Source organism: Vespula pensylvanica, chromosome 2 (genome assembly GCF_014466175.1).
Source record: "Vespula pensylvanica isolate Volc-1 chromosome 2, ASM1446617v1, whole genome shotgun sequence".
NCBI classification, from domain to species: Eukaryota; Metazoa; Arthropoda; class Insecta; order Hymenoptera; family Vespidae; genus Vespula; species Vespula pensylvanica.
The window spans coordinates 11,621,532-11,642,151 of record NC_057686.1 but is presented as its reverse complement, the minus strand read 5'-3'; the positions used below and the strand labels follow the sequence as shown (position 1 = coordinate 11,642,151).

Genomic DNA, 20,620 nt, shown 5'->3' with positions numbered 1-20,620 from the left:
TATCCTCGCATTCTCGCCTTGATTTCGTTCGCACATTCATCCGTGCCAGCGAAATCATTAATTAATTTCTTGGCAAAGTAAATATACTATATCATAGCGCGATACACTTCTTTAATAAAAATTTAACTGTCGGGAGATAACCTTTTTCTAAAAGAAATAAAAGTAACATGAATGTTTAAGAGGCAATCGTTTGATTTTCTAATTTGAAACAATACAAAAAATGAAAGAGAAGTTCGATATCGAGAAATTAAAAAAGAAAAAGAAATAAAAGAAACATATATGTTTAATACGAAAGTTGGAACGTTCACTCGCGAGTCTCGGACAAATTTTTTTTTATTCGTATCGTCTTGTCATACATGCGAATGCTTTCGCAAAGGCGATTGCGGAGAGAATGAGAGAGAAAGAAAGCCAGAGAGAAAAAGAGAGAGAGAACGTAGGGAAAAGTGCGCATGCGCGAAAGATCTCCCGCCTCTCTTCGAGCAAGCGAGAGAGCTTAGAGCGCTCAAGCGAGAAGCGCAAGGCGGATCACAGAGCGAGAGCATTACTGCCGTCAGTTTCACTTTGCATCTCCATCAAAGTGGCCGTCTAAAGTGTTCAAGGAGAGTTTCAACTAACATCGAGTATTCATTATAGATAAAAGGAAATACGTATCGATCAATCTATCCATCAAAGTATAGAAACGAAAAATTTGTTCGTGTCGTATGAGGTTCGATCCATTTCGTTAATTTTCAAGGAAAACAAAAAAGAAAGAAAAGAAAAGAAATTATAAGGATAAAAAAAGGAAAAAAGAAAAAAAGGTAGATAATAAAATACTCGGAGGAAGAGGTGGACCTATGTCCGAAAAATCAAGGGACGACACGATGAAAGCTAATACAGCTGCTACGAAGATTCAAGCAAATTTTCGCGGCTATCGCGTGAGAAAACAATTAAAGGAAACTCAACAGCCGTATCAGAAGAGACAGCAGAGCGATGACGAGTCTACATCGTCGAGTACGTCGACTCTAAAAAGACAAAATACTAGGGAGGCTCTCGAAGAAAAATCTGCAACGAAAATCCAAGCTGGAATTCGTGGATTCCTCGTAAGAAAAAGACAGCAGGCTGAACAAGCTGCAGCTACTAGAATTCAGGCTGGATTTCGTGGGTTCAGGACGAGGAAGTTGCTCAAACAAAATGGACAGTGACATACACCTTCGCCAACGTCCCCAGTCTCGTCATCTATGGTGGACTAACTTATACCAATACCAAGAACTTTCCTTTTATTCTCCTTTCCGTTATTTTAATATTCTTTCGTCTGTCGACTCATATCATTCTATTTCCTTATCATCGATTATCAAGAGCTTCTCATCACCGTCGTCTCTTCTTTGTCGCGATTCGTTCGTCCAATAGTAAAGGATAGTAAAGGAATCGTCGAAGCAGCTTCGTAGTTGAATCTGGACCACTTGATGTCGGCACCGCCCTAATCCTTCGTATCCGCAAAGGTAAGAGAGAAAGAGAAGAAAGAGAGAGTGAGAGAAAAGAGAGAGAGAGAGAATGCAAACAGCAAGCGTCGAATCGTTACTTTCGAAATAGAAAGAGAAAGAGAAAGATTAAAAAAGAGAGAAAATCGAAAACATTTCGAAATTTATCACAAGAGAGACTCCATCAGCGATGGAATTAGAATAATCAGAAAGTTTTCGATGAGCCCCGACAAACGATAACTTTCGAACCGAAAGTAATGGTTCGTTTGAACGACATTAAATCGCGTTGTATCGAACGGAATAAATGACGCGTAAAATCAACAACCGGCTGATGCAATGTGTATATATGTGTGTATATATACATACATATATAATTGCATAGATACGATATGGGCATTTTGAAAATAATATATTCTCTTTGAGAATTCATTTTGTCGAGAAGTTGTCAGGGTCACGTCGCGTGTGAAGTTGACAGTCGATCATGGCAACATGTTTATTCTACCTCTATCGCATAATCTAAAATCGCAAATTACCCTTCTAACCTTCTACATTTTATCTTTTTTTCTTTTTTTATTTGCAAAAGGAATATTTTTCATTTGCGATTGGAGGTAGATGGGAAGGAGCTCGTTAATCGAGGACGATTACATAATTTAAAGCGATGGGTTCCATTGTTCGCGAACTATTCCGTATATCAATCGATGCTGAAACGTGACGATACTTCGTAAATTGATAACACTTGGGAAACGATATATATATATATATATATATATATATATATGTGTGTACACGTTCGAAAGCACGTTCTTTTGAAAAAAATATTTTCTCTCTTTTTCTCTTTCTTTTTTTTTTCTTTTGACAAATTATTATCGGCGATTACGATGATTTTAACCGGAAAGTCCCCAGTTATTTTCTTCGCCGTAATTCAATTTAGTTCGAGCCGAGTCACAAGCCAATGGAGTTTCGTTTTCGTATCGAGGAGAGAAAAAAAACACAATATATACTACACACACGCATACGAAGCAGTACAACACAACACAACACAACATAACACAACACAACACGACACGACACGACACTGCCCGTGTTCCATCCTGTCTATTTTCGCTCGATCACTACACTACAAAAGAAAAAGAGCGTTTATCTGTAGAGTATTCTAGAGTATTCTAGAGGCGTTTAAATCAACGAACAAAAAACATCCTTTTGCATGGTAAAGGCCTAAACGCATTAGTGCAAAATGAAACGAAAAGAAACAACGAAAAAAAAAGGCATGAAAAGTTAATGAATCTATATATTTTAAATAGACAGCATATACTCGAACGAAGTGTAACGAAGAGATCGAATAATTTTTTCTAAGACGTTTTGATTCATTCTTTTCGCTATTTACTGTATGAATGCTAAACAAGGAAAGTCCAAGATGCAAAGTATAGATAAAAGAAAAAATAAATAGAAAGATGATCAAGATGTGTTAGCACTCGTATCGATCGATACGTAGTGCCATTCTCTTTGTTGCACTTATAAGAATGTTAAGGTTGGTCGTTAACGATCGCTGTTCGATTGCGTTTAGGCTTTAATGTGCTTTACGAGAAACGGGGATATCGAAAATGAATATGCACACACATTATGTACATATATATATATATTTACACATACATAAATATATATATACACACACTGTATAAAGCTAACACATAAACATTTTATCTTTCAGCGCTTCGTTGAGTGAGCACCCACGTGCACGCGACTCAACGCCGAGCGGAACGAACGAGAAAGGAGGATGGTATTGACCCAGTTTCGATGCACCGTGCAATGGCTTTTCTTTCTTAACTAGCAAACTCTTCGGTCGAGGAAGCAAGCAAAAAAAGAAAGAAAGAAAGAAAGAAAAAACGTGTCTTCAAACACGTTTCATGGCACTCTGCCGAAGAAGAAGAAGAAGAAGAAGAATCCTATGTTTCTTCGTTGAAGAATTTCTTATTAAAAAGTGGATTGAAAAGAGACAAACAGACCAAGAGAAAGAGAAAGAGAAAGAGAAACAAAGAAAGAGATGAAAGTTGAAAACCGGAAGAAGTGTCAACGAATTAGAAAACGCATTTTAACGCGACTGAAAAGAAAAGAGATATGAAACTGGAACGGACGAAATTTATTCTCAACTTCCTTCGCGACCTGACTCATCGTCATCTCGGCTCTCCTCCTTTTCATACGCGCGTGTCCGGCCGATAGACGTTGATGACTTGTTACAAAAATATACTCTGCTTGCTCTTTAAGCCCATGTCGGCGAAGAATTTCACCTTGACGAGAGATTATTCCGAGAGACATTTGACGTAATCATTCGTACAAATATGAGGGGTAAAGAGACGCGATGCATTTTCCTCTCTTTCTATCTTTCTCTATTTATACGTTTGTCTATTTCTCCCCCCCCCCTCTCTCTCTCTCTCTCTATTTGTTTTTCTCTTTTACCTGTTACTTATATAGTTTACGTTAGAAATACCAGCGACAATCGCTTTTGTTTTCTAACAGCCCGCTAACTATTCGAATCGACCAATCAGAACAAAAGCGTTTTTCTATCGAACGAAAACGCGCCATTTTCGAATCGTGTCGTACACCCCGACGGTGATCAGAAAGCATCCAACGTAAACGATGAAAAAGAAACTCTATCAAATACGATATAATTCTTTGTGCGTGTGCGTGTCTGTGTGTGTGTGTTTACATTTTCTGGCTTATATTGTATAAAATCCATGATACTCTTGTATCTCCTAGATGTAATCGATTGTACATCGAACGATAAGTGTTTCCATATATATGATTCGTATTATAGATTTAAAGTAACACATACATCTTGAGAAATCGATTATGAACGATAAGAAATCATGACGCAAAGTCCCCCGCAGAATTTTGATTGAGCTGTACTATTGTAATTATAAGTATTGCCTATTTGAAATTCAGTAAAGTCAACTTTCGCCTTATGTCATGATTTTTTATATTACGGAATCAATTTTCTTTACTTAGCACTCTGCGTCTATTGTATATAACATATATACATACATACATACATATATATATATATATATGTATGTATGTATACATATAAGTACATACGATCTTTTATGCGAACGGAGCACTCTATTAAAACTAAAAAATATTTATTTTACGATAAATAATACGAACACATTATGTGCATGTAACAAAAACCATGTCGATTCACGAAAAGTATTCGCTTTAATTAAACTTCTTAAAGCGTCGAATTTATCGTATTATTAATATAGAAGGATGTTTGCGAGATATTTAGATTTCTGCGATATATTGAATTACGTTAAAATTCACGTGCAACCGTGTGTCGCTAAGCATATTATGCAATTATTATTTATTTAACGAATGTGTTAACGTTACGTAAATAAGAGTTGTTATTGTTATTTCCAAGTTTTCACTATGTTTACTATGTACGTACACATATTTTCCTTCTATTATACTTCATAAAATAATCCATTTACACATATACTAATTATATATATATATATACATATATATATATATATATATACATATACTTACTTTTAAATATAAACTCACTTAATTATCCCGATGAAAAAGTAACCGTTTCTACGAGCATTTACGACATGTAAACGTAGGATGTAAACGCACGTTTTCGAGATACTTTTCAGATTAGATACGAAAACATTCGAATTTTCTATACCCATACTTCTTTCCCAAACAAAATACATTCTTTCGCAAATGATATTTTATCAATTATCGTTAGCATTTAATTGTTCAACACAAAATATAGAATGTAAATAATAAATCATTTTTCGATATCAATGTTTCATTATAACCAGTATTACGTAATAAGCACGAATCATTTTATTTCCAATCTATTAAGATATAATGATTTTAATCATACCTATGTATGTATTTACTAGTTATTTTCATTGTATATACATACGTTATCGATCGAGTCAATAGCACTCTAGCATTGTAAGAACGATAGTTACAGTGATGCTTGGTGGCAGCACTGATATGTTTCAAATTCAAACAAATTTCTCGACCAATTTTCATCGATATTATTTTAATCGATATTATTTAATTTCATTTAAGTTAAAATCCTTCGGTACGATAAAACTCATTTTCTGAAAACTGCCACGTAAATGATGAATTAATAATTCCAAATATATTGGGATAGTTATTAAGAAGAATGGATGTCAAGAGAAAAGAAAAATGGTACTTTTATTTCACGATTATTCTTATAATAGATCACATAAATAATCTTGTTATTTTGAGCAAATAAATATTTATTTAGCCAAAAACGAAAAATTAAAAATAGCCTAACTACGTTAATTGTACTTAAATAAAATAAAAATGTTACAAATGCACATATTGGTACGTTCCGTGAAAAGAACATGATTTCTCATCGTCAACTCGAATCGCGGAAAACCTCGCCCTTCGAACATTTCGCGAGAAACTACGAAATGTTCGTAACATAAAAATCAGGTCAAGGCGATGACTCGCGTCTGTTACGATAAGAAATGCAACTCACAGCCAGTTACGATTGATTTAATACTTTTAATATAACTAGATATATAGGTCTATGCTAGTCTCGGCAGAACGGAGAGACGCATGAGAGTGCGTACGTGCGTTTTATCCTTAAACCGATCGATAAGTATAATTTGCTATTTATCGTATATGTCGTGGGACAAAATAATAAAATTAAGTAAAGTCTTAAAAACTATTCGAGTCTTATCGCTCTGCTAATCGTAATCGATAACAAATAATTCATTTAACGAGATCGTAGTTTTTTCTATCCATTCTCCTCTGTTCTTTCTTTTTCTTTCTTTTCTTTGTTTTTTTTTTTTCTTTTTTCTTGGAACTCTCATCTCTTTTTAAAACATCGTAGACAATAAACCGATAGACACACAATTGGATAGAAAGCAACAAAATTATTAAAAACAATTAAACTATACGAAATCTAACTAATCAACTATGATGAGATCAATCGTTGGAATGTATTAATCCTCTCTCTTCCTCCCTCTCTCTTTCCCTCTCTAGCTTTCCGTCTCTTCATCCTACACACTCTCTCGTTCTCCGAAATCCAGATCGACTCGCCCTTTATTTAGCTGTAGGAAAGCGATAATATGCATCGGAATGACGTGTTTCCAAACTAAGATGAGGCGGGCAAGTATGAGAATAACATTCGAGTTCCTCTACGCTACAGCCAATACACTTGTTACAACTGCAGATCAATCCGTCGCCGCAAACTCCCCAAGATTCGCTTGGTCCTCCGCAAATTTCACCAGGACCCTATAAGAAAAAACCAACAAATATATATCTCAAAGAACACGATACAATTTTCATCGATCGAAAATATTCTATACTGAATATTATAAATTTGTAATATTCTCTTTCAAAATGTGTCAAATAATTAAATGTATTTTATTATATATAGGAGCACTAACCCTTTTGCATACAGGAACACCACAAAGAGCCGATATCGTGTAACCATACTTGCACTTATCGCAATCGTATCCACAACCATCGCAAGCTTGTCTCACATCTTCGCGCTGTCTGATGAAAGGGTGCGCAAAGCTGCACGATCTAAAACGTTCCACGTTTTATTGTTCGTATCCTTTCTTTTTCGAAGTTGTAGAAGAGAGAAGAAAAATTGTTTCTAGAGTACTTACAAAAAGATGAAGGACAATAGCATGAGTACGTAAGTGGATTGGCTCGACATGTCGTTTCGAGTGTCTGAAACAGAAATGAAGTAACATTGTATAACGGATAATAAGACGATGCTCTCTCTAGACGGTGATTTTCAAGAAAGTGATAGAAATTTAAATTCATTCGACCTACATAAAGCTCAAATACATCAAACTTCTTTATACATTATTTCAATTGACAATATTTTTGCTCTTCGTATCATCGCACGCGCATCGTTGATTATTCGATGATGCAATACCCGGAACAAATTGAAAAGTTTAATAATGCAATAATTGTACACATTCCTGTGAGAAAGAATGAGTACTCGTATACATTTATATAAATATGAATTTAAATTACCGAAAAAGAATATTTTTGTATTTTACAAACGTATACATCGATATGCCTTAAAAGTTATCTCAAAGGTTATGACTGAACGTCACCTTGCCCTCCTGCACCTTTGTTTTTACACCGGAGGCCACCCGGAATCAAACGGTTCATATCTCTTTTCAACGATGAGAAAAAACCGATAATGAATTTTAAATCGATAATGAATTTTAAATAAAATTAATAAAGAAAACCGATATCTTTAATAATTAATATATGCTCAAGCGTCTAATACATGCTTAGAAAATCGCAACTCAAATGATAAGGACATGTTCATTCGAGTAAAATAAATATCAAAACGTTTCGAAAACAAATAAATAAATAACAACATCTGAAAGAATTTTACTCGAACATTTGGAAGGAAACATTAGACAAATTGATTAAAGTTTCCCGTAAATAATCAATGTATTTTTTAATCTCCATTAGCATAACAAATAACGGAAAGATCGAATAATGGAAAGCGTGAGAGTCGTCTTTGTATAGCAAAAATAAATACGTAATTTATTTTGCACAAAAAGTTAAAAGAAAATCAATTTATTGAAAAAGAAAGTTACGATATTGACTTCTCTGCATAATATAATAGTCGACATTGGTCAACGAAATGTTAGCGTGGGAGATCAGACGCACGTGAGATAGAAGTTATGTACGAACTCTGTATTCTGTGAATTATCGTACTGTAAATATCATTATCGAAGAAAGAAACAATTATATGCGGACTCGTGCCGATTCATTGAACTCCGCTTTTTCTTCGAGTATTTATTTATTTTTACACGGAGGATCTCAAGGTGAAATCGAAGGATAGTCAAAGATCGTAAGAAAATTTATTTATCTCGTCATATGAGTGATAAGGAATCGTAAAAGTTTAAAGTTGAACAGTCGATATCATCATCTGGTGGAAATTAAAAATCATACTTCGCTACTGTTATTCTAAGTCAAAGAAGCCTTCAAATCTATTGTCAATATTTTACAAAGTATTCGTTTAACTCGGAGAACAAACTACGGATGAGAATTTTACCATTAATTATACAAAATTGATCGTGAGTTGTAAGCGTTTAAAGAAACATTCCAAAAATTTCAAAAACTTATTTTTACGTATTTAGAATGCCATCATTACCCATGAACACGTTCACTGACACCGCGAAACGTTCGATCGAGGTTGAATATTGAAATAGCGATCCTTTCTTTGAGTTATAAGTATTGCCTTCAGAGCAAATCCAAATAGAACCTTCCTCGTGAAACGATCCATCGACATGAACGCCGATGTCTCGACGAGCACCGATCGACACATGTATTCTGTCCTATGTAGACTATGCAACCGTTTTTCTTTGAACACGAGAGAGGAATAAGAAGAAGAAAAACAAGAAGAAAAAGTAACTAGATCGATCGCTTCGCGAGAGAGACAAGAGGAGACGGAGGAATATCGAACAAAAGTATTGAGAAAAAATGATACGGATAGAAATAGGATAATTTGAATAGACTCGTCACTTGTCTCGCGGATTCGCCGTGCGATAGACAAAACCGTTGTCCCACATAGGACATAACGCAGTCGTGGAACCCCCACTTTTCAACATCGCGCCAGACGCCAGCCAAGAAATTTTCCCCGTTTATATCCCTCCTCCGCATCTCGAGGGCAAAGACTAGCGCGTGAGAGAGATTTATCGATGTCCAGAAACAGAAAGAAAAGCCACTGGACTCTTTTCCGCTTCTTTCCCCCTCTCTCTTTATCTTTGTCTGTCTCTTTCTCTCAATTATTTCTTTGATTGTCACAGAAACTCTTAGCTTAGTTCTTCCTATTCTTGTATATCGTCTCTCTCTTTTCTCTTTAATCTCTCGTTATTACCTCCCTCTTCTGATTAATGCGATCATGTTAATAGCAATTCCGGGAGACCCAGGAATACAAGAATAATTGAAGCGTCGACGCCAGTAAGCCAACAACTCTTTCGACTCTACGTCTCTTCTCGACCTCAATGATAATGAATGAGAGAGAGAGAGAGAGAGAGAGAGAAAGCTTCTACGAAATCGTTTGGTTATCTCTAATCGGACCGAACGTTCGATAATTTCCCATGTAATTGTCAGTGGAAGTTAAATCTCGCGCTGGGCCAAGGGTGCATAGTAAATAGATCTTCTACTTGACGTTCGTCGAACGATTCCGCGTAATTTAATCGATTCAACAAAGAAAAACGTCTATGCGTTATACTATATAAGAGCAAATTGGAAATAGTAAAAAACTAGATTTTCTTGGTATCATAAAAATAATTTTAAAAAATTGAAAATTATGTTACAGGTAACTCATATTTATTATGAAAAGCAACGAGATCAATAAAGATAATCTTCTCTTTTATAAACCTGTTGCTTTCTTAATAGCTCTTGTTCTAACGAGTCGTACTAGTTTCGTTCCATGTTAAACAAGTTTCTAAAAGAACAATATAAAGTAGAAGTTATATGAATTTTTGTTCGTTTCAAAAGAAAAAATTACTTAATATGAAACTTATATTGTAGTATAACTTATATTTATGAAATATCAATTTCTTTCGGTATATATCATGAAATATGAAATCATGAAAAAAATACAGATATATGAGTATCCGACTTCAAAGTTATATGACAAAGTTACAAAGGATTATCAAAAGAAAAGAAAGAAAATTCGAGTAGGATCATTCGAAAAGATAGGAAAAAATGTTCATCGTCGTTTCAAAATCGTATCGAGCCAAGAGAGTAATAGTAAAAGCGAGAAAGAGAAGGAGACGTTTCTGAATGATCTTTCGAAGATCATCGAGCTATTCTTTGATGGCGAACGGCCACGTCGAAAGAATGACGTACAATAAACGAAGAGGAGGCCGATGGATGAATGGAAAGGACTTTTTCCTTCTCCTTTCGTGTCTTCTCTTTTCAACGTACGTGGTTTCTTAGTTAGCGTAGGTGTTGCGATTCGGCTGAGTCGCCCAGACGTAAACAAATTTTGGCGAATCGCGACGAGAGAAATCACGAGCGGAGGATAGGACGAGTCGGAGTTGCACGTTCGAATATCTCGTCTTTCTAATAATAGCCACGAAAATTTGCGTTTCTCTTCGGCGATGCCAGATTTTCTTCGTCCACCCCCACCCCACTCTTCCCCATCCCCTTTCCGAGTAGCAGAAACCCCCAACGAATCTCTTCTTACATCGCGACCGTGAGGTCGTACTCTTTATTTCGTAGCAGTCTACGTGCATCGGAAGAAGAGTCCCAGTAACGCATCGCTCGTCTCTCTTTTCACACGCGATCTCGATTCGAAAAGAGTAGTCACTTTCGAGAGTGAACAAATAATAACAACGCGACTTTTCTTCATTTGACAATTGCAATTTGTTTTCCACGAAAAGCAAATCCATTATCGTCTAAGTCTCTTGAGGGTGACCAATTTACGTGACGATAATTTAAAAATTTTTATTTTCTCGAAGAACACTTCATAGGTGAGTTCAATTTTATCTAATTAAACATCGCGAAGTAATTTAAAATCGATTAAGAAATTATCTTTTTATTGTAATTGAAACGAAAAATGCTAAAGTATATGAAGTATATGAGGTATTTGAAAAAAAAAAAAAAAAAAAAGAAGAAAACAAAATTGTTGTTCTATCATTCTATCCGAATAAAATCAAAAACGACGATATATGTGTGTAAATACATCGAAGGAAGTCTTCGCGATTTCTATGCTCGCATATACCGCACATAACTGAAATTCTTTGTCTATTCGTCTCACGTCAAACAAACACCTCTGTTTGCAATGATCAAACGACCGCAAACTTTCAATGCAAACATTCTTCCGGACTCCGGGCCAAGAAACCTTAAGTTTGTGTTCTCATTTCGCTTTTAGCATCAAACATATACACGCTTGCTGATCTACATCTCATTGATACTAGTAACAAATTGAAGAGAACTAAGAAAACCGTTTACTTCCATTAATCTATAACAATAATTAAATTGAAATAAATTAGTAAAAAAAGAAAAAAGAAAAAATACGTAGGTATACGTGAACCGATATCTGATTCATTTCTTTTAACGATTCCTATGACTTTCTCATACAGATTTATTTCTCTTCTTAAAATCGATGATGCATCATCGTCACATTGTACGAGACGACGACATTTGGCTCGTTTACAATTTTATGACACACAATTAAAGTTATCTTCGAATTCCATTTGCATCATGTATGTGTTTCCGGGTCATACGCCTAAAAGATATCGCTTTACATGAATCTTTCGAATCTGGCTCATTTCGGAAATAAGCCAGTTGCACAGTGTCAAATCGTAAACATCGCACATTAACCACGCATTTAAACCTTTGCCAACTTGCGATCTAAATGCCAAATTTTATCCGCGGTATTCTCCTTTCGATTAATACAAAATTTACATTTAATCCTACGATCTCTCATTCCCTCTCTCTCTCTCTGTCTCTATCTCTATCTCTCACATATCATTGATATTTATTGTTTTTCACAAAAAATATAAAAAACAAGCAAAACATCGAGCTCATACGATTTCAACGATGACGCAGTCTCACGTTCTGTCTAACTCAACTATCACGATCAACAAACTGTAAATATCTTCGATATTCTACTATCTCGTTCATAAATGTATTAGTAATAACAATTTCTCTTTCTCTTTCGCTTTCTTTTTACTTTTCTCTTTCCCTTTCTCTTTTCCTTTCTCTTTCTCCTTTTCCTTCTCTTTCTCTTTCTCCTTACCTTCACGAAAGAAATAAGAAAGAAACGTTTTTCGTAAAAACCTCGCTATTATTTTTTTTCTCACTCACAACTGTTTATTTTTAAACGTCACTGTATCCCGACTGAGAAATATTGCTACCAGATTTACGTTTACAAAAGTATCAACAAGGCGTACATTTTCAGGCAGAGAATTTTGAACTAAGAAAGCATAAATAAACATCTAAATATATCATTCGAAAAGGGAAAAAAAAAGTCTTTTCTCTGAAAGACCGATAGATGGATCGATAAAAACAGAAAAAGTATAGGTTTAAGCGCTTAATGTTTTCGCTTACGTAGGAAAGACGTACGATCAGGAGAACTTTAGGGTCCTCGGTTGAAAATAGTATGCGAGGCTGAATATAGAAGAGAAAAAGATAGATGGATCTGCAGAGTGATCTTGCCAAAAGCTCGTTGCGCCCGAAAAGTGAATGCGAAGCGAATTCGATTTTTAACGTGTCGATTTATTTGCTAAATAAAAGAAAAATTTTTATCCGATTTCGACATCGTATATTCGATTTGTTAAGAAACTAAAAATCTATCAGCATACCATTCGTTTTATATCTTTCTTAAGATTGTTTATTTCTAAATAAATATAAAATCGTTCGTACCAGAGCTCGCCCGTACGATAAGCAAATCTTCTAAACGTTTCAAATGATGTTTGTAAAATGTGTTAAGTGTCGAATGTAGAAGGAGGTCTGATAAATGTATTTATATGATTTTAGGAAGACGATATGGGTATGATAACGCGGGTGAGGGGTCGTGTGAGAGCGAACTCGCTGACAGTGGACAAAGAAAAAACAGCACAAAGCGTTTGTCTCTTGAGTGCTGTTCTTTTGCTACCCTATTGTCCTCGTGGTCCACTACCACTTTTACCCTCACCGGCACCAGCCTTGTACTCGGCTTTGGTTTTACCTGTGGTATTAAGTGCCAATTACAGATACCCTGTTTACACGTTGAAAGCTCTCGTAGGGGCAACAGCAGGTAAGAAAAAAAAAAAAAAAGAATTCTTTTCACTTAATCTCCTATCTTGTCGAAAACAATTATTTCACTATGCTCTTCGATGCTATTCGAAATATTAAAATCGAAAATCTAAAAAAAAATCTACATTTTCTTTTCCTTTACGATAAGTTATTACTACAAATTTGCCATCCATTTAGTTATCTTTGGCGAATAAGAAAGAAAAAACTCAAGTCGCAACGAAAAAAGAGCCCATTACATATCAATCGGTTTAAAGTGTGTAATTCAATTCTGTTTTGTAAAATAGATCTTGAAGTATACATCAAGGCGAATATCCGTTAACTTACCGATATCAAAACGTTCAACAGAGAACAAAAGTTATAGATTTGCGCGATAGCCGTTTAGATAAATATATATATATATATATATATATATATATATATACTTAGTACGTTAAGTCGTATCGTACTATCAACGTAACGTATCTACTGATATTTGTAATTGTACGCACGAAGGACTCTCGGACAGATCACATTCATAAAATCGAGCAAAGAAGCAATGTAACAGCAACAATACCCATGGATAAAATAGTAAAGAAACACACGCGTACATTGATAAAATAGAAAAATCTAATCTCTCGTGTGGGAAAAGCAAAAAAAAAATCTACAATATTTGTACAAACAAACGGATATGATCTATTCTAATCTAATCAAAATGGATAAATGGGTAGTCTCTTTCTCTCTCTCACTTTCTCTCTCTCTCTCTCTCTCTCTCTCTCTTTCTCTGTCTTACTTTTTTTTGTATTTCTTTCTCACCTTCTATCGTTTCCTCTTCGATCTCTACGATGTCCTGTCCTCGTTATCGAAGGTAACTCACCACGATGACGGAGAAACGCTATGTGCCACTGTCGACCAGGACGGGTTGTTTTATAGGTAGAGATTCGTCCGCCCGATCGAGCGCACGAATCCCGAAGGATGATCTTGGTTGCCATGTGAATCGTTCGACGCCAAGGCGACATCATCCCCCCGGCCTCTCTGCCCGCACCTGCCAGCCCTCGTGTCCGTCCGTCTTATCCTCTTCGTTGATGACTCTTCCAACTGACATCCATTAATATGCAAATTTGTATTGCCAGCCGTTGCGAAAAATGAAGACGATCGACGGCAACATCGATTACGTTATCCTCAATTAACGGAAATGATGGACCGTCGGCGTTAGCCACGAAGGAAGTTGAAATATTGTAAATCCTAAGAATGTCCTACCACTTAGTCATCCTTAAAAGCTGCGTAATCGTAAAACGTACATAGTAGATACTTCAACAGCGATCGTATCTTTTCCCTCAGTCTCTTTCTTTCTTTTTTCCTTTCATCGTAGAATACAAGAGGAAGAGAAAAAGATGTATATATCTTTTATATATATATATATATATATATATATATATATATATATATACATAGATTTAAAGGGTGTGATCTTATTCGATGAGAAATTAATGATTTGCATTTTCCTTCGAAAAGAGAGAAAGATATTATCCTCCTTTTCTTCAAACTATTTCTTCTGATACAACTGGTTCCTTCGCGAGTTCGCGCCCATCCTGTTTTTATTTGAACTGAATGATCTTTGCAATTCATAGCTTATCCTGATAAGAGATGATTAACGCTACTATTTCGTAATATTTTTAGTACGCGATAACACTGTGTATACTGATCATTAAATTTACATTTACAAGAGAACCTTCATTATATCAATTTTTTTTTTTTTAAACGTTAATGAATTGACCTTTTTAAGTATATATAAGATACATATTACGTATGTTCATAGGTGGACTCTCGAAAGCTTGGAAACCACTTTATCGTTTCTTGAAACGTCTTTATGGGCCCGTCGATCGTGCGGAAAATCTTTTTCTAAGGATGAAAAACATTTCCGTGATGGCAAATCAAATAGTTTTCTTGATGCTCGCGGATAAAGTTTTGGTACCGAAGGAAAGAATGACCTGTCTTTATACTCTTATGTTTTATAACGTTATCGCTTATTGCGTGAGCTATATAAAGGAACTGATCGAAAAGGAAGACTGGACACCCTATGTTACTTTAACAGAGAGATCGCAAATCAAACATCTCGCTATGTCGGCCACGAAGATTGTCTTAGAGTGGACCAAGGCCGTTACATTCGTTGTTACTCTGACCTTCATGCTCCTCGTATTCGGTTTGGAACAAGGACTCGAACATTACAAGTAAGTCTTCCGGTAATTCTTTTATTCTCACAATCAACAAACGGGAGAGCATTACCTTGACGTTCAAAAGAAAAACATCATTGCTGACACAGATTCTCGGAGTCTTTCAGGATAAATAATACGTCGGATCATAAATCAAAACATGATTCCTTTCAATAATATCATATTTATTGGAACATAGCCATACTCTTATTATTTAAATAACAACATAGATATATTTATTTTATTATACAGGCCCTCGACGATGTATACCGTATTAACTTGGATCTATTATTCGGCAACAGAGAAAGTCTTCGTCGATATGTTCCCAACGATTCTAGGATATCTACAACTCGAAGCATTGGAGAACATCGAGAATCTCTATGCTCCTGTGATATTAAGATACTTTACTATTGGTATATCAGCTTTCTTCAGTCTTATACTCTTACCAACGGCACCCTGGAGATTTCTCTTTGTTGCAACTTATTTAAACATTTATCTGAGATGGAAGGAACTTATGCAAAATTCTGGGGCAGCATTAAAACGTGAACGGGAAATATTAAACCGATATAGAAAGGCCACTGCGGAGGAAATCGATAGGTTCGACGATGTCTGCTCCGTTTGCCTTTGTACCATGACAAAAGCCAGGGTGACACCCTGCCATCATCTCTTCCATGCGGATTGCCTCAGGCAATGTTTAAAGACTAGCGACAGCTGTCCCATGTGCAAGCGAGAACTTAAGTTCGACTGAAATACTACGTACCACAAGCGTTAATGGAAAAGAAATGTGTGTGTGTATATGTATATATATATATATATATATATATATACACGTTCGTTCCTTTTTATTTTTATTACTTTTTACTATTCTATCGTATTAGGTTCCATTCAGAGAATAATCCTTCTGTCCAATCAACATTTACAATCAGAAATAGAATCACCGTTTTGGATAGTACGCGATATATTTTTAATAGAAATTAAAAAGGAACTTTTTTTCGAATATCCACATCAGATGTATCTTTATACATCTCATTCCACTACTTATTCCATTTTATTTGTACAAGCAAAATTTACTAAATCTTTTTATTTATTCAGATTAGGATTTCAGTTCGAAACTTGAGTATATATAATTTAAAACGGAAGGTAATAATACATTTTATACTGATATACGTCGAAGCATTCTAGACAACGACCGTTATGTAAGAACGAATGTTCTTTTAAGCTTACACTGTTCTGTGATATATAAAAAAGGATATAAAAAACATCTTTTCTCTGAATAAATGTTAATAAAGAAATCACCATGTCTCATATATATATACATACATCTTTATATATTTAATTTATAGTCTATACTATATATACTATATAGTCTAGTACTATGATTATAAAAATTGCTAAACTTTGCTAATATTTTATATTGATAATATTAATTTTTATCTTATTTATACATAGAATTTAATTAAAATTTCATTTAACTTAGCTATGTTTCACCCGGATATTTTAATGTTATATCTATATATTCCCCATCTGGACTATCATAGTTTTTTATTGGTGGTGTATGACAAGGACCTTGTCTTAAATATGGTAAAAAGGTAAGATCAATCTAAAATAATAAATATGCGTATTTGCAGTTAAAAAAGTAATACATATGGTTTAATACAATCAATAAACATATACCTGTATCGCTTCATTATATAATTCTTCTGATTCAGCTTTTAGCTCTCTCAGTGCTCTTTTCTGAGACAAAATTAACCCTTCTATCGTCTTAATATCATTCTTATGTTGTATATTTTTATATCTAGCCCATTCTTTGTATAACAATACTCTTCTATCTTCTTCCTCTTCGGATAAAGGTGGAACGATACGTTTTCTTTCTCTATATAAGAAAAATTAAAAGTTTCAAAGTCAACAATAAACAAAACAACAATAATGAATAAATTATTGATATTACTCTTGTTCAGTTTTTAAAAATAATGGTATTTCCAATTCATTAATAGGTTTTAATTTCTTAGCATGTTTTTGTAAACGACGAATTGACTTTTCCAATCTTTTTCTTTTTCTTTCCTCTCTATGTCTAATTATAGCTGGATCTAATCTCTTCTTTTTTTTCAATGGTTCTGCACTGTGTACATAAATTATTGATCATTTCAAATATAGTTACTAATTTCCTACAGAAACAATATTACATTATATGTAAACAATATTATGAAAATACATACAGAAGCATATTGGTTATACCAAATTGTAGTGGACTACTATAAGTAGATATACCATGCGTACATGTGATAGCATATTTAGATAATCTGTTAAAAAATTTCAACTAATTTAATTATTTATTGATGTATATCATCGTAACTAATATAATTATATAATTTCATTCATATTTTGAGTACTTATACAATTATGTTCGATATACGAACTAACCCCATTCTTTCTTATTTGAAATGTAGATACATTTACATATCATAACCAAATTTTCTTTAATTTCAAAAAGAGTTAAAATATATTAATACCTTGAAAATACAGGTAAAACACTAAGAAGACCCATATTTTTGTTTACTTAATTAGACCACACTAAAACGTTTATTGTGGTATCGCTTTCAACACAAGCGATGTGTATTTCCTAAATTCAATAAATTAAAATAAAAAAAGGTTACTTAACTTTTCTTTTATTAATCAAATACTAGATATTACCTTTAAAACAATATTTTATTCGCTCATCTTCTTTACTTAAAAAAAAGAAACTATAAAATATAAATTAAATATATAACCTGTAATACAAACTTCTCTTACAGGCATACGTGTGTACGTCATAAAGGAAACTAACCTCTCGCCGATCTAATTTAAACACAACCATTAGTTATAATATGAAGCACTATTTCCAAGTCGAAATTGTACGCATATAGTAGTAATCAAACATATCTCAAGGTGTATAGAACACGATGATCAACATTATCGTTATTGAAAAAAGAAAAATTTAGAAACTTCTTTTGTGGTGGTATATTTTCATATTTTAATATATCGTTCTGTATATATATAATTATATATATATATATATATATATATATATATATATATGTATAAATTTTGAAATACAGCTGTGTGAATTATTTCATATATAAATCCTGTAAATTTGTTTAATTAAATTTCTAGTTATTTTACAAAAATTGAATTGTATAATACTATAGAACAAATAAGTATAATTAGAATATTTAAATACTAGATATAAATATTTTTGAAAGACCATGTGTTCTTTAAATGCTTGTTCGTGCGATTTTAATGATGACATCACACCAAAAATTGATGCAATACAAATTTTGTAAGTAATCTTTTTACAATTAATTCTAAATGATACATAACCTCAATAGCATAATATGGTTTATTATATTCTATAGAAATTCTGATGTGTGTAAAAAGTGTCGGACTAATAGCACTGAAATAATATTAAGAAGAAAGGATGGATATTGCACGTCTTGTTTTTTAATCAATACAACGCACAAATTCAGAGCAGCACTTGGTAAATCAAAAATCATCCATCGAGGAGATACAATACTTATTGGATATTGTGGTAGAGACAATTCAACTGCACTTCTACATTTGATTAATTCTGGAATGAGTGAAACGACTCACAAAAAGATTATATTTAATGTAGTCATATTTTTTATCGATGGTATAAAGTTTTCATTTCTTATATAAGTGAAATTTTCATAAAAGTTTTTATAAAAAAAAATTTCTTTCGATATTATTTACAGATGGGATTGTAGAAGGATATACAGTAAATGAAAGGAAAAAAATGTTAGATACAATATCTAAACAAGTGAAAATGTTTGGATTTGTGGGATATACAGCATCTCTACAAGAATCTTTGCGTGAAAATGATGTTCCAAATATTTATCTGATGGATGCTCCAGAAATTGTAATAGATGAAAGTGATGTTATATCAAATATGCTTAATAATTTAGCTGATGATAGTGCGAGGGAAGAATTATTACGACAGTTACGTCATAGACTTCTCATCTTAGCTGCGAGAAAACTAGAGTGCAATAAAGTATTTGTTGCTGATTGTGCAACAAATATTGCTGTTAATATATTGAGCGATATATCACTTGGTCGTGGTGCTCAGCTTTCTCCAGATATAGATTTCTCCGATACAAGATATACAGATGTTATGCTTCTTAGACCGATGAAAGATTTTACAAAAGAGGAAATAATCCATTATTTAAGTTGTAATAAATTAAATGCTGTACGATCTAGTAAACAAAACAGAATGAGTTTGTCAACTTCTATACAATCATTAACAAATAAATTCATATCTCAACTAAATACAGAGTTTCATGGAACTGTATCTACAGTTTTTCGTACAGGTGGAAAATTATCAACGGAATTACTCGCATGTCAAAATTTGGAAGAAAATTCAGTATGTGCAATGTGTAACATACCTTTAGATACAAAGGTAACAAATGATGAAATATCAGCTTTGCAAGCAACAACATTTTCTGCTCTTTTATCATCAAATAACATAGATATTGATAATACCAAAGTAAAAGCCAATGATTTACTTAATGTTAATCCAGAGGAATTAACAGTACAAGTAAATCATTCTGAAGAGAATAACCAAAATGAACACAATGACAGTAATATTACTAATGGAAAACAATGTACTTGGAATATCGAAGAATATAAAAGATTCAAAACGCAATCCCTCAGCTTAAATGATATATTAAAGCATCTTTGTTATTCGTGTCGATTGATCTTTCGATCTTCTGACATAAAATCTATACCTTCATTTGTGTTAAATACTATTGAAACAAGATTATCACATGAAATTAGGCCGAATGAAATCACAGATTTATTATTATAATTATTAATTTACATAATAAAACGAAATTGTTTTTTGATTTTAAGTTTTCGATTATGTCTAACCAGTTGAATGTCCCACGTATTTAAAATTCAATATGGCTGCCATGATATATGCGCAAATATTGTAAAGCAGGTATTTCTACGTATATTCTACGTCCATATTTCAGTCAGTAACCACCATATTTACTACTAACAGTCATTTGTTTGACAATTAATAACAAACTACATTACATAAGAATTTACAGATTTATATCAGGTAAGTATCTATTATGGAATATAAATCGAAAGAGGTTAGTAATGTGAATTTTATAAAATCTTGTTTAAAATTATATA

General features: G+C 33.6%; 5 protein-coding genes and 1 long non-coding RNA gene across 9 annotated transcripts; 3 read left to right on the top strand and 3 right to left on the bottom strand.

Moving 5' to 3' along the window:
• The first annotated feature begins 494 nt into the window (after positions 1 to 494).
• On the top strand, positions 495 to 4,871 carry LOC122638176 (abnormal spindle-like microcephaly-associated protein homolog). Its single transcript, XM_043830947.1, has 2 exons — positions 495 to 1,478; positions 3,166 to 4,871. The coding sequence occupies exon 1, from the start codon at positions 834 to 836 to the stop codon at positions 1,179 to 1,181; it is 348 nt and encodes a 115-aa protein (XP_043686882.1). The 5' UTR covers positions 495 to 833; the 3' UTR covers positions 1,182 to 1,478; positions 3,166 to 4,871.
• On the bottom strand, positions 3,835 to 14,008 carry LOC122638179. The gene is made up of 2 exons (XR_006329366.1): positions 13,967 to 14,008; positions 3,835 to 3,874 (listed from the first exon to the last, which is right to left on the bottom strand). It is a non-coding gene; the product is annotated as an uncharacterized LOC122638179 (long non-coding RNA).
• On the bottom strand, positions 5,648 to 14,173 carry LOC122638175 (neuroparsin-A-like). Its single transcript, XM_043830946.1, has 4 exons — positions 14,034 to 14,173; positions 7,124 to 7,187; positions 6,899 to 7,037; positions 5,648 to 6,743 (listed from the first exon to the last, which is right to left on the bottom strand). Exons 2-4 carry the CDS (start codon positions 7,171 to 7,173, stop codon positions 6,552 to 6,554), a joined length of 381 nt encoding a protein of 126 aa, XP_043686881.1. The 5' UTR covers positions 7,174 to 7,187; positions 14,034 to 14,173; the 3' UTR covers positions 5,648 to 6,551.
• On the top strand, positions 10,700 to 16,722 carry LOC122638172. Of its 2 annotated transcripts, XM_043830940.1 has the most exons (5): positions 10,700 to 10,964; positions 11,227 to 11,231; positions 12,981 to 13,242; positions 15,037 to 15,448; positions 15,683 to 16,722. In XM_043830940.1, the coding sequence occupies exons 3-5, from the start codon at positions 12,993 to 12,995 to the stop codon at positions 16,176 to 16,178; spliced, it is 1,158 nt and encodes a 385-aa protein (XP_043686875.1). In that variant the 5' UTR covers positions 10,700 to 10,964; positions 11,227 to 11,231; positions 12,981 to 12,992; the 3' UTR covers positions 16,179 to 16,722. The 2 variants fall into 2 exon arrangements, with proteins under 2 accessions (XP_043686875.1, XP_043686874.1); XM_043830939.1 differs by lacking the exon at positions 11,227 to 11,231 and having other exon boundaries at positions 10,700 to 10,972; positions 12,984 to 13,242.
• A 105-nt stretch (positions 16,723 to 16,827) lies between these two features.
• On the bottom strand, positions 16,828 to 18,443 carry LOC122638174 (39S ribosomal protein L40, mitochondrial). Of its 3 annotated transcripts, none has more exons than XM_043830944.1 (6): positions 18,255 to 18,443; positions 17,941 to 18,050; positions 17,647 to 17,730; positions 17,379 to 17,549; positions 17,105 to 17,303; positions 16,828 to 17,030 (listed from the first exon to the last, which is right to left on the bottom strand). In XM_043830944.1, exons 2-6 carry the CDS (start codon positions 17,973 to 17,975, stop codon positions 16,908 to 16,910), a joined length of 612 nt encoding a protein of 203 aa, XP_043686879.1. In that variant the 5' UTR covers positions 17,976 to 18,050; positions 18,255 to 18,443; the 3' UTR covers positions 16,828 to 16,907. The 3 variants fall into 3 exon arrangements, with proteins under 3 accessions (XP_043686879.1, XP_043686878.1, XP_043686880.1); XM_043830943.1 differs by having other exon boundaries at positions 18,122 to 18,257; XM_043830945.1 differs by lacking the exons at positions 17,941 to 18,050; positions 18,255 to 18,443 and adding an exon at positions 17,852 to 17,871.
• Positions 18,444 to 18,512: 69 nt separating this feature from the next.
• LOC122638170 (cytoplasmic tRNA 2-thiolation protein 2) lies at positions 18,513 to 20,325 on the top strand. The gene is made up of 3 exons (XM_043830935.1): positions 18,513 to 18,746; positions 18,823 to 19,097; positions 19,180 to 20,325. The coding sequence occupies exons 1-3, from the start codon at positions 18,673 to 18,675 to the stop codon at positions 20,286 to 20,288; spliced, it is 1,458 nt and encodes a 485-aa protein (XP_043686870.1). The 5' UTR covers positions 18,513 to 18,672; the 3' UTR covers positions 20,289 to 20,325.
• Positions 20,326 to 20,620: the final 295 nt, after the last annotated feature.